General features: G+C 43.1%; 1 protein-coding gene across 1 annotated transcript in view; it reads right to left on the bottom strand.

The window, feature by feature from the left end:
* LOC26514089 (dnaJ homolog subfamily C member 16) overlaps positions 1-13,885 on the bottom strand; it is a 311,958-nt gene that overhangs the window by 148,467 nt on the left and 149,606 nt on the right. Inside the window, exon 6 of the mRNA XM_032449797.2 lies at positions 11,232-11,446. Coding sequence (XP_032305688.1) covers positions 11,232-11,446 — 215 coding nt within the window. The remainder of the gene's footprint in view (positions 1-11,231; positions 11,447-13,885) is intronic.

Below are 13,885 nucleotides of genomic sequence, written 5' to 3'. Positions count from 1 at the left end.
TTCGGTACCCATGCAGATGGCCTAAATTTGTGCATAAATTTGGCATCGCCCCAAAAAGAAAATAGAAATGTCCAGCTCAAAAATTTTGTTCGTTAAGTTTTAATGCTATTTCATTGCCTAATTTATAACTACAATATAACAATTTATAACGACTCAGCCAAATCGGGCTGACGCCGATCTAATTCCGGGAGTTGCCTCTAACACCTCTGGATTCCAACGAAATAAGAAATACCAGATCTTATAGCGTAGCCAACGCTTGAAACTCAACAAGCGTGGTAGTGAGTGACCATATGAGGGTTTCATTCTGTTGGGAACAGAATGAAAGAGGGAAATTCGAACTTAGATTTAACCTCAACCTATTTGCTTGTACATACGATTACAAGTGAAGTTTGTTTCAGTAAGACGTTGGGAGTCAGTGGACCCTCCTGACTCCTTGAGGACCCCTCCTCCACTTTGACTGGCAGATAATTGGCTGTGTTCTCCGCCTCGATCAACAGATTCTCTAGAACATGTTACCTCATCTCCATAACCTAGTTATCCAAAACTTCTTCCGTATCTCGCCTATGGTCGCATCCTGATTCTGATGCCGGGCACTGTATACATATAAAGCGGCGTCGATCGTTCCCCTTACACGCACGACTCTATCGTTGTACGTGGATAAAGGGACAGCCCTGCAGTTAGCTGCCTTCTTTCGGGATATTTTCTGTCTTGTCCTCTCCTTTTCGAAGAACGCTTTATTTTGGGCCTGTCGGATATGCTCTCCGCATTGGCGCATTCGTTTGCGTGACTCCATGCTTTTCACTGTTCACCAAGGCAAACTAACATGGCATCTCTTTCTCGACGGTGGCTCTCATGCAGCCACTACTACTCGAGGAGATCGCCCAATTGTCTTCTGGTTCCTGTAAAAACGTCGCCCCGCGTAGCCCTTGACCGAGGTTCGCATAGCGTTGCGGCCTGGTTGCGTCGTGTGCCACGTTTTCGGCAGTTGATAACCATCTCCATTGGGATAATTCCGTCGACTCCAGGGTTTCTGCCACCCGGTTTCCAACAAACTGCTTGTACCGCCGGTGTGTGCTGTTTATCCAGGCCTGTTTTAGATCTGCCGTTGGCAAATTTTCACTCAACAGCTTCCTCACTGTTGCGTTCAAACATGGGGTCTTTCCTAGCGGAGTATTCGCCGCACCGTTCACTTTGACGCCACTCGACCCGATTCTAACTGGATTCGTAGAGGGCCCCGCAAGTTCTTCATTTGCCGTTGCATGTAGGAGCTCTTTGTCTAGACCTGGGATTTTGTAGGGTCCACAGTCTGTCCTGGTGGTTTCGTATGGGCAGTTCTAGTGGTGTGTTCTACCCCACTGTGTAGTCGGCATATCGCGTTTAGTTGTGTACGTAAGAAGCCGTTAAAATTCCGACTCAAAGAATGCGAATAAAATAAATTTCGCCCGTCTAAATCTCGGGAGATACCTCTAGCACCTCTGGTCTCCACCGAAATAACGATTACCAGATCTTATAGCGTAGCCAACACTTGGAACTTAACAAGTGTGCTAATGAGTATTTCATTCATTTGAGGGAAATAAAAACCTCAACCTACTTCCTTGTATATCCCGCTGTATCTTCTCCATCTCTTTTGGGATCGCCGATCGGAGTAATCGTAGCACCCAACACAACTTAACGAAAGTGCGCCACTAGGAGCGAAATTCAAGCTGACTGACAATCGATATTTTAGCAGTGCCACGACACGTACCATTTTTAGAGTATATAATTACTTTTCATTCTGCTTCCCTTTTGAATTGTTTGAGTTGTTTATTCCAAAACATCTAAAAGTATGGATCAACATTTTTTTTGAGAATATATTCTTTAAAAAGTTAATTATAGTTTCTGTGGAAAATATGAATACCGGTTATCATATAGTCGGAAAACTTGACTATAGACGTCCTATAGTATTTTTGTTTTATATATTTATTTAGGTATGTTTAATAATGAGCTGCAGAAAAATATTTAAAATCATTTTTTTATTATGATTACTATTTGAGGCACAATCATATTCGTTTAGAGTGTCACATATATATGGGACGCAAAGCTTATGTATACTCTACTCCACACCTGATGCTAAACGAAGGTACTTGTTTTGAAGGAATTGGTTTAGGTGGGTTTAGGGAGATACTCCGTATATGGCCAGGCATTCGTATTTTGTTTACTGGATCCTTTTATTTGCCAATAGAGGCGCTGCATCTTGCCCTAGGCTGACAATAACATTCTTAATGTGGAAGATAAAAGTGGGGCATTAACTCTGGAGGAATAACCCAGGACAGTAGACTTTTCGGAGTGTGAACATTGCAAATTTTTCATTCATTGAAAACATCCCATCGGCAGGTCCAGTTCTCATACGGTTTTTTACCATACGGTTAGTGATACACTTAAGTCCAGGGACTTAACAGTTTTTGAGCTTTCATAATACTTACGGTCTTTGGAAGTGTAACAGAACGAAGAGACAAGAAAAGCTGCAAGGGAGCGTCCAGAAAACACATCACCTTCTCACCCATGCCCGGTGATGCTGCCAGGAAAGGTTTCAAGCGTTTTTTTAGATCCTCAGCAAAGGCCTCTGCACAATCATAAGATGAGCAAGCCCAGGATCCATCTATCCTCCTGATTGGATAAAACTACAATACCTACTGGTCTGCAGCAAGGTTTCTAAATCACCATTATATCAATGTCATGGCTTATGAGGAAAAGCTTAAGCTCGTCCTTGTATCCCGAAATTCCTTACGCATTCCAAATGCCGAACTGGAGAGACCCAGTCATTAAAATTAATTATGGTATTGATTACGGAAGTTTTGCTCCCTTTGAACTCTGCGACTGAGGTTAATTTGGCCAAAATTGCTGAGGTGAGCTGACGGCATAGTCTGCTGACAGCGATTTTGGGAGTTGTATGATAAAAAGGACCAGATGGACTTCGTGCAGCCTTGGAGTAGAATAACCCTGAACTCACAACGCAAACAATAAAATAATTATTGGAACCTTGGAACTCATCACGATTTGTCATATGCGGTAAGATTTCCTCCACAGTTAGCATATCGTCAACAGTTTTAGCTTTGCAAGAGGCCGAGCCCGTGAATAAATTACCGCCACAACGGCCACAAGTTGGCTGCTTAAGGCAGTCGTAAGATGAGTGTTGGATTTCATATTAAGATCATATTTTTAAGGTCCAGAAACCAGACATAAGACTTGAGGATCTCTGAAAAAGATATTAAGTTGGGACTGAGCTTTCCATCATAGTGGAGATGTTCATCACTGGTGACCCTTATGTATAAATTCTACTACTTTATAACACCATTAAATGATGATTCGTACAATGATTTTGCCCTTGAGTAAAATCGTCTAGCTCTGTTGTTAGAGGAGCGAAGCGGTTAGCATTAGCCTTTTTTGGGATAAGACGAGCTTGTTTTAATTATTTTCGTTCCAAGGACTGACTGGGCGTACCTCTTGTTACGAACTCCTTTAGTAGGCATAGTTTGCCATGTTTGCAATGGCGCACATAGGAGTATTTGAAATAAAAATCCGGACAAAATTATTTATTAGCATTTTTTTATTCTTTATGAAATGGAAGCTAATACTAAATCATAATGTCATGTAAAAAAAAATAATAAAAAAATTTGAAGAAAAGAAAAAAGAATCAGAATCATTATCCTGATCAGAGTCGGTGCTATAATAACTCGTGGACCTTTCCATTAAAATAGACATTGCCACCTTGAAAAGAGGTTTGCTTTGCTTCTTGTTCTTCTTTGTACTGGAACTGATCACCGGGTCCGATGTTAGCAATAACCTATTTAATATATCTCTGTTGCAGTCTACTCTAGAAAATTGCCTGGCATAGTCCACACGATATTTCCTAAAATGTTTATTTCGTGCTTCAGCGGCTTCCTCTGATAGCTGTCCGATCGGTACAATGGCTTCTGATATTATTTGAGCACCATGCATCAAGATCTTGTGAGCTGTAGGCGACATTGGATGCTATGTTTTGCTCGCAACAAACGCCGCGGCTAGCTCACAGAGGTTGAGGGCACGTTCCACCGAATTTATAGATTCGACGTGATTGCCCGAGCCCAGAAATAACACGGTATTGCTTCTTTTCAAATAAATCCTCTTTATTGTAATCAATTTACAAAGGAATAAAGAGAATCTCTCCGGCTGTCTGGCTCAGCCGACCGACCGCTCGCCTTCCCGTCGATCCCCGATCCCCGCTCCGGGTTGGTGCCAATACGCACGCCCTCTCAAAGGTTGTCCGGTCTTGGTGCCTGGCGCCGAAACGGCTCTCGGTTCCCTTCGTTCGGACTCACGGACTCTGGTTGCGGGGCCTGTGTTGCTGCTCGTCGTCTTCTGCTGCCGCTGCCTGTCCGTCGTTGCCGTCGTCGCGTCTGCCGTTGCTGTTTCTCCGTTTGGGGTGCCGTGGACCTCGGAACCTTTGGCTTGGCTGGATTTGCCCTATCGCCGTGGCCGGCACCTAATCCGTGTTAACAGACCGAGTGGCTCACCTCCCAGGCATACGCCGGGCAGGATATGCTCCTCGCTGCTTAGCGGCCGGATCAGGGCACGAAGGGCCTTCCTACCGCACAGGACACGCCCCCGGTCGCGTTCGCCACTCGCCTCCAAACACCTGCGTGCCTACACCCCGCAGGATCTATGGTGGGCCAGAGGTTTGGGCGTCGCGTCTCCTTTGACTCCAGGTGATACGCTGTGCATACGCTCCAGCGCCTGGATCAGGATTCTCTTGACTTCCCGGGTTGGCTATCCCTCGCGTTACAGGATCACACCTGGATCGAACGGTCAGGAGCAGACAAGGCGTACGCCAGGCTGATCCGTCGTTGCCGCCACTACACCAGGATACCTGTCGTGTCCGGGAATAACTCCACCCGACTCTTGTACCCTTGGGTCTTAGCTTTGCCGCGGATCCTTGATCCTTTTCCTCTTGCTCCTTGCTCGATTCGCGTACCACCGCCGGACTTACCCACAGGGGGTCCTTAAGCTATTTGTCGTAGATCCTCGCTCACTCGCCTTAATAGCCCGCACTTAGGACTGTCGGACTTACCCACGGGGGGTCCTTCTGCCTGTACTCCTAACTCTTCCAAGGAAAATTTCCAACTTGAATGGCAGACTTACCCACGGGGGATCTTTCACTCACTCTCCCAGCTTCCCAAGAAGACTCGGCCTCGATTTGCTCCAGGGGCCCTCCTTATATAGTGCCAGAGGCGCCCGTTAATCCTTGCAAATCTACTTCCTGCCGTTAATTCTCCGCTCATTCACTTTCTCCGTTAGCTTTCTCCAATCCCGCCGTCTTTTTATCGGCGGGCTTTCTTTATTGTCCCTCTCCCGATTGCCCCGCTTGGGCCTCCGTACCGCATTATTTTTTTGCCGGTCATCGGACTTCGTCCCGATACCCCGCGATCCCCCCCTGGGCATTCCTGTGTTTTTGTGCATTTTGTAAACACAGCTGCGCAGTCGCCGGCCGCTTCGTTCCCCGCCGTCCCCGCTGTTTCCTATGACCTTCGAGCGCGGCCGCGGAGGCCCGGCCGGGACCGTTACGTTCCACGGTGATTCCTCCTCCTCCTTCTTTCGTGCGCGACGCCGTGCGAGTTCCTCTTGCCCCCGCTGCTGCCCCCGCATGCCGTCTGTGCTCGACGCATTTCTCCCTTCCCGTTTCTCTAAACACAGCAGCGCTGGCCCATCCGACGCTGCAGTGCTGACTTGCTTGTTCCCCCCCCGCTGCTGCCCCTCTTGCCACCTGTCTCGGTGTGTGGGAGATCTAATCTCCTCACACTTCCCCCCTTCTTCGGGAACGACAGAAGCTTCGTGGTTCCAGCCTCATGTTTGTTTTTGCAATATAATTTTTTTTTTCTCGCGATCTCCGCCTTCCTCTCTATGGCTGAGATCGCTGCACGTTTCCCGCTCTTTGGCAGCATTCAGTGCTTCTCACCCCCACTGCGCCGCACATCCTGCAGAACAAAATTCTGGGGTTCCTGTACCCGCTGGCCCAATGGCCCATGCCTCCGCATCTGTTGCACGTCCAGGCGTCGCTGCCCACTGCATGTTGGCAGCTGCCTTTGCTTTGGTTTGATGCCAATCGTTGATTCGGCTGTTGTTGCCTTGGGCCTGTCCATTGCTGGCTCGGCTGCTGCGTGCATACGCCCCGCAGGATCTATGGTAGGCCAGAGGTTTGGGCGTCGCGTCTCCTTTGACTCCAGGCGGTTTGCTGTGCATACGCTCCAGCGCCTGGATCAGGATTCTTTTGACTTCCCGGGGTGTCCCTGCCTGGTTTCACAAATGGGCTTGAGTTCCCGGGTTGGCTATCCCTCGCGTTACAGGATCACACCTGGATCGAACGGTCAGGAGCAGACAAGGCGTACGCCAGGCTGATCCGTCGTTGCCGCCACTACACCAGGACACCTGTCGTATCCGGGAATAACTCCACCCGACTCTTGTACCCTTGGGTCTTAGCTTTGCCGCGGATCCTTGATCCTTTTCCTCTTGCTCCTTGCTCGATTCGCGTACCGCCGCCGGACTTACCCACAGGGGGTCCTTAAGCTATTTGTCGTAGATCCTCGCTCACTCGCCTTAATAGCCCGCACTTAGGACTGTCGGACTTACCCACGGGGGGTCCTTCAGCCTGTACTCCTAACTCTTCCAAGGAAAATTTCCAACTTGAATGGCAGACTTACCCACGGGGGATCTTTCACTCACTCTCCCAGCTTCCCTAGAAGACTCGGCCTCGATTTGCTCCAGGGGCCCTCCTTATATAGTGCCAGAGGCGCCCGTTAATCCTTGCAAATCTACTTCCTGCCGTTAATCCTCCGCTCATTCACTTTCTCCGTTGGCTTTCTCCAATCCCGCCGTCTTTCTATCGGCGGGCTTTCTTTATTGTCCCTCCCCCGATTGCCCCGCTTGGGCCTCCGATCCGCATTATTTTTTTGCCGGTCATCGGACTTCGTCCTGATACCCTGCGATCCCCCCCCCTCGACATTCCAAATGCATTTCTATGTTTTTGAGCATTTTGTAAACACAGCTGCGCAGTCGCCGGCCGAGCGCGGCCGCGGAGGCCCGGCCGAGACCGTTACGTTCCCACCGTGGAACCTCCTCCTCCTCCTTCTTTCATGCGCGACGCCGTGCGAGTTCCTCTTGCCCCCGCTGCTGCCCCCGCATGCCGTCTGTGCTCGACGCATTTCTCCCTTTCCGTTTTTCTAAACACAGCAGCGCTGGCCCATCCGACGATGCAGTGCTGACTTGCTTGTTCCCCCCCCCGCTGCTGCCCCTCTAGCCTCCTGTCTCGGTGTATGGGAGATCTAATCTCCTCACAACATCTTTATTTATTCTACGGTGACTACTGTTATTCGTGAAGAGCATTCTGGGTTTTCGAAAAACCTTCTGGATGTCGATTTAATGAAAATAATGATCGCATACTTTGAAACACTAAAAAAATAAATGGGGTGCGTTGGGGGAAATGTTTTTTTTTCTTTTAAGTTATCGACAGAGTATATTCCCTCACCCTGGAATTCGAACCTGAGTGCTTTTGTATACTGGACCGACATGCACGCCTCTAAGCTATCAAGGAATCGCGTGTACTTTGTGACTGACTATAATATACCTCTACAAATTTGCATGTTTAAAACAATCTCAATTATTAAGCATTCCCATTTAAAAAGAAATATTGAATATAACAGTTTATTTTGAGACTGCGATATTAAAAAAAAATTAAAGTAAACAAAAATCAACTCATAATAAAGACTTTTCCACTTGGAATCGAACCCACGACCTTACGATTAACAGGCAGATACCTCAATCATTGAACCATGGGGTGAAAGTTTTCCGGGCAAAATATTTAGAATGACTAGAAAATATTAGTGATTAATAACTAATATCAAATATGCATAATTTCGAACTCTAGCAGCAGCAGAGGGCCGGCAGAATTAGTTCGACTAATTTGTTTTGACGTTCGAAGAGCAAACCTTATTGAATTGTTTTTGTTTTCCTAACGAAATTTGACATTCGGGCCGGAAAAGTCGGGGCCAGGAATTTCACAACTGCTGGGTTATTTGTCTATCGGACGACTATATCCTATAGCTACCATATACTGATTGATCTGAAATGCCATAACTTTGGTGTTTTTTAAGTTGGAGGGTTAGGACTTTCCACACATATTATATTTGGTCAAAACATCTTATGGGCAAAATTCATAAGGATCGGTCGACTATATCCTATAACTGTCATATATTTATGCTGTGGCATGTTTTTTAAGTTAGAAAGATGGGACAGATTGCATTTTGGGCAATCTTATCCGATTTTCAAAATTTTGTTAGGACAGTTGGCTTAACTTTGTTGTTTTTGAAGCTAGAATAATGGGACTATCTACGGTTTCCGTTTTGGGCAATATAATCTTATGTTTCATAAGGATCGGCCTATATCCTATACCTGTCATATAACTGAACGATCGGAAATGGCACAACCTTGCTATTTTTAAAGATGCTTGGGGCTTTCTCCAATATTTTTATTATAAATTTTTTTTTATGGTAAAATTTTCATAAGGCTCGGACAACTATATACGATCCGATATATAAATTAATAATATGAGCTTCTGCTTAACTGCAAGGTTATATCAACTTCGGCTCCGCTCGAAGTTAGCTTTCCTTTCTTATTTTTATATACCCTTGCAGAGGGTATTATAATTTTGGTCAAAAATGAGCAACGCAGTGAAGGACACATCTCCGACCCTATAAATTATATATATTCTTGATCAGGATCACCTCCTGAGTCGATATAAGCATGTCCGTCTATCGGTTTTTACGCAAACTAGTCTCTCAGTTTTAAAGCGAGTTGAAACTTTGCACACATTCTTCTTTTCCTTGCAGGTGTACATAAGTCGGAACGGCCGGGATTGGTCGACTATATCCTATAGCTGCCATATAACTGATTGATCGGAAATGCCATGAAGAGAAAAGAAAAAAGGGTGTGTGTAAAATTTCAACTCGATAGCTTTAAAACTGTGAGACTAGATTCCGTAGAAGCAGACAGACACACATCCTTCTTTTGTTTGCAGGCAGTATATAAGTCGGAACGGCCGGGATCGGTCGACTACATCCTATAGCAGCCATATAACTGATTGATCGGAAATGCCATAACTTTGGTGTTTTTTAAGTTAGAGGGTTGGGACTTTTCACACATGTTAAATTTGACCAAAATTTCATAAGGATCGGCCGACTATATCCTATAGCTGTCATAGAACGATCGAAATTGGCATAACTTTGGTGTTTTTTAAGTTAGAAAGATGGGATTTAGTACAGATTACATTGTGGGAAAAAAAATTGATTTGTCGAATTTGATAAGGATCGGCCGACTATATCCTATAGCTGCCATATAACTGATTGATCGGAAATGCTATAACTTCGTTGTTTTTGAAGTTAGAAGGGTGGGAGTTTCAATGGATTCCTCTTTTGGCAAAATTTTTTGCCACATTTCATAAGGATCAGACCACTATATACGATCCACTATATATCTAATAACATAAGATGCGTGGCGCCACCTAGCGGACTGCGACTCAACTGCAAAGGTATATAAACGTCGGCTCCGCCCGAAGTTAGCTTTCCTTTCTTGTTTTTATTGAAATCAGTAGTTCGTACCATGGTTTAATTTTGGATTTAAGGAAAATAAATAATAAATCGAAATAATGTTATTGAATTTATTATACAATATTTTTTTCTATTAAATAAGAGTTTTTAATCTCATATTTTCAAAAAGTCAAGGCATGAGACACAGTCTCAATAATTCAATATATGGTCAAAATTGATCAGTTTCTTGGTGTACCGCCGATACCGTGGGTGATGGAACCTACGTTTGTTCTGGACTTTGTTTCAGGGAAGCCTAAAGGTTATGGAGCAGTTGAAATTATACGTGGAGATTTTTTGCTGTCGACCTGTGCTATAAAGTCAAGTCGTCACCATCAATGGGCCGTCATCAAAATACCAAGACGGTACGCCGTGCCGGCCACTTGACCCCAGAAGAACTGGTACAATCGCCTAAAGAAAGTGCAGCGGCTAGCGGTCACTGACCAACAAAGTCAGCGGACTTGAATTTCGGTCAATTGAACAAATCGTAAAAAAAAACATTAAAGCTCGAATGTTAATCACCTTAAAAGAAAAAAATGTAAAAAAACAAGTACAAAATGTTGTAATGGGGCACGGGGGCCTATGATATCTTTAAGTTTCAATTTCTATTAAATTGATTGAGATAGAGCTAAAATCTAGCACGAAGATTTTTGTGTGAATCAGGAGGAGATCAAGTTTATTTTAAATTTTTTCCATGCCCACCGTTATCGATAATGGCATACGGCGCCAGTTTAGGAAAAAATTTTGAAAATGTTTATATTCGGGAAGCACATTTGTCGAAGCCCATGGTCACGTGATATTATCCTTTTTTTATGTACTGTTCAAGAATTTCAAACAGCGCGGCAATGGGAATTTCGTTTGTAAAGTTGGCAGAATTTTATACCTTTGCGTATATTAGCAAATATTAGCTACATATTTGAAAAATAATTTAATTTAAAAAGGGGGGGGGGGGGGAGGGTGTTTCAATATATCACGTGTTTCATAGGGGGGGTTTTGTTCATATCATTGTAGGGGTGGAGGGAGGTGAATTAAACAGAAATAAGTATCACGTAATACTTAAACGGCCCCATATAAGTGTTCCTTTTGCTCATTCACCCTTGCATGGGGTATTAAAATTGTTGGTCAAAAGTGTGTAAAGCAGTGAAGCACGGCCGTCTGTCTGTCGGAAATGACATAACTTTGCCTTTTTTAAAATGCTTGGCACTTTTTCCAACATTTTTTTTAGAAAATTGATTTAATATTAACTTTGGGTCCGCCCGTTAATGCAAAGGTTTGTAATAAAATTATTTTTATACGCAATAAATGATATATTTCTCACTTATCATTGATCAGCGGGATGGAATATACATTTGGGCCAAACTACTTTGAAACATATTTTTTTAGGAACGCCTGACCAAGCATAGGTTTATGTTTTCTTTGTGCATTTCCACCAACCCACCTATTCCACTTTGTAAAATTTCGGGTATAAAACAATTTCGGATCAAGATAATCAATGGGTTAAAATTATTAATTATAGAAAATTTTTAATCCGCGACTATTTAAGAAAACATTCACAAAATTTTGAAACTTATATATACTTACTGTCTAAGATTTCCTGCGAGGATAGCCTAGGTAGAGCCAAAAATTGATTGGATGAAACCACAGATCTTAAAGTTTGAGTTGGTATATCGGGCATACATAGACTTGTAACGTATGTCAAGGAATCCTCATTGAATATAAATAAACAATCCATATTTCTGCTTATCTTAAATCGTGAAACTAATTCTTTTTCTCGCCCGTTACTTATATCAATAAATCTGAAAAAAAGGTATTTGAAATTATTAGAATAAATTAATATTAATATCCTTGCAGAGGGTAGTATAATTTTGGTCAAAAGTGTGCAAGGCAGTATATGTATAAGTTAACACAATCACCCGGCGGCAAATTTAGTATAAAAAATAATATAATAATATAACATAATTGGACATATAGTCGTAAGACCCAACCGCAATGGTCTTGGGAAGTAGTAAAGCGAGCTTTAGAGATAAAAACATTTCGGTACTTTGTTTTCGTTAGCAGATTTAGCATCAGAGAAGAACATTTTCTGTACTTAGGCTAGTCGATTTTTGGAGATCACATGTGTCGTTCATAAAAATCTCAAGCCTCGTAACAAAAATCTCAACTCACAAATCCACGTGGATAATCATTATATAAATTATTGGGTACGCTAGACGGCGGACCGATAAACTAAAACTTATTAACAAAACATAAACTTAAATATCTTAATTGGCGCCCCAATGGATTTTTGAGCCTACGACAACTAACTAATTTTAAATAAATTAAACCAACATAACTTGTTAAAACACCGGTATGAATGGCGAAAAAAACTTTGGAAATCTTTTTATAAAACGGACTAAATGGCATTAAATAAAGGTAGGATGGCATTAAATTGTAAGTATAACGCATATTGAATGATTCAAAAATTCTCATATTCCTTATTAAAGATTATTATATTATCTGTGCAAAGAGAATTAACGACAAAAACACTTGATCGACAGTGAAATCATTTTAGACGACCTCTTGGTTAATTTGAATAAGTGGTCAGTGCATCAGGCAAAGCGGTTAGACAGTGCAAAGAAAAACAACTCGTCCGGCAATAATTGTTGGTCAAAAACAAGCTCAGTTTAGAACGATCGTAGAAAGTGCTCGCATTTCAAAAAAAATCATTTGAAAAACAATTGCAGGAGATTACTACGCAAATACACAAGTTTACAGTTGAAACCCCTGAGGTAAAACTTCCTCAGATGCCGGTATCATAGAAGGTGTGTGTAAGGAATCCTTAGATATAATAGGTATAATTTCTGCTAGACTTTGAGGGCAAATGTGAAACATACATATGTATCGTGAAGGAAAGCGGCTTATGTCGCTTTTAGAGTTTTTAAAAAATACGAGGGCAGTTTAGCACACTACCAATCTCTTGGCATTATGCAAAATAAAATAAAAGGCTCAGATAACACGGTGTTGGCTTCTTTTAATACCCCGTTAAACTTCAAAGCAATGATCAGTCGTCTTGATTTTACATATGCCGACAAAAAACCGGTCTATTTAATTGAACAGGAGCTATCAACATTACGGCATGGTGACATGATGCTTTCGAAATCCTACGACGTGGTCGAAAAAAATCAAACCCTACTTACTAACAAGACAATAATGACATTTCGGTAATGCCTTGGCGATGTCACTAAACGAAAAGTACAGGGTGGACGCGTTACATGTGTTTATAACTGGAGTAAAGAAAATTTAAAGCAATATTCTTTTTGTGAAAAGTCCAAAAGATCTACCGACAGCTCTTGCTTTGGCGCAAGAGGTGGAATGAGCGTTACCAATTTGCCCTTAATTACTCGAGAAAGTTAGCAGACAGAGGTCAGATAACCGATCATAGACACAACGATAGGGATAGAAATTCACTTATGCCCATACAAAACAAAAACCCTTATTTTACTTACGGTAGCCAGGAAAGACAGGATCGCATCCTATCAATGAATCGTGATCCATGCGCACTATTCGAACGGGCGATCCCAACAGCGATCAATTACTCTGAGTCCGAGTAATGACCTTAATCCAACATCGCTAGGCAGGGCGTGCTCTTGCTCTCCAGCGCTCTTAAAAATCGAAAAAATCTGTTTTTTTTTTCGGCCTCTGAAACCATCCTGCCCCCTTAATGTTAAAAATGTTATTAACATTTTGAATAGAGAAGAAAGCCTCAACCTCTGTTCAAGGTAGAACTTGAACCAGAAACCAAATCCAAGCCTCTGAAAAAAAATGAAGTGCATCCAATTTTTATTCTCCAGTTTCTACTTCACCGCAGAATAACCGTAGAAGAGCCGCATAAGAGAAATGGGCCGGTGCAGTGTAATAATTGTCAGGAATACGGCCACACAAGGACTTACTGCACGCTCCGTCCAGTATGCGTTGTTTGTGGAGAACTTCATGACTCCCACAAATGCCCAAAAAACAAAGAGGATCCCGGCAGCAAAAAGTGTGGAAACTGTGAAGCAACCATACGGCTAATTACAGGGGCTGTCCAGTCTACAAGGAACTGAAAAGTCGTACAGACCAAAGAGTGACCACTGCTGCCTCACACATTACACCTATAAAATCAACGCGTGATGTCTTCCCCCCTACAGCCGTGAAACCTTCAGCTTATAATGAGTTCACCGACAAACCCGAAAGCTTTGCAGCTGCTCTAAAAATGG

This window comes from Drosophila ananassae, chromosome 2L (genome assembly GCF_017639315.1).
Source record: "Drosophila ananassae strain 14024-0371.13 chromosome 2L, ASM1763931v2, whole genome shotgun sequence".
Classification (NCBI taxonomy): domain Eukaryota; kingdom Metazoa; phylum Arthropoda; class Insecta; order Diptera; family Drosophilidae; genus Drosophila; species Drosophila ananassae.
This window is presented reverse-complemented; position numbering and strand designations above follow the sequence as displayed.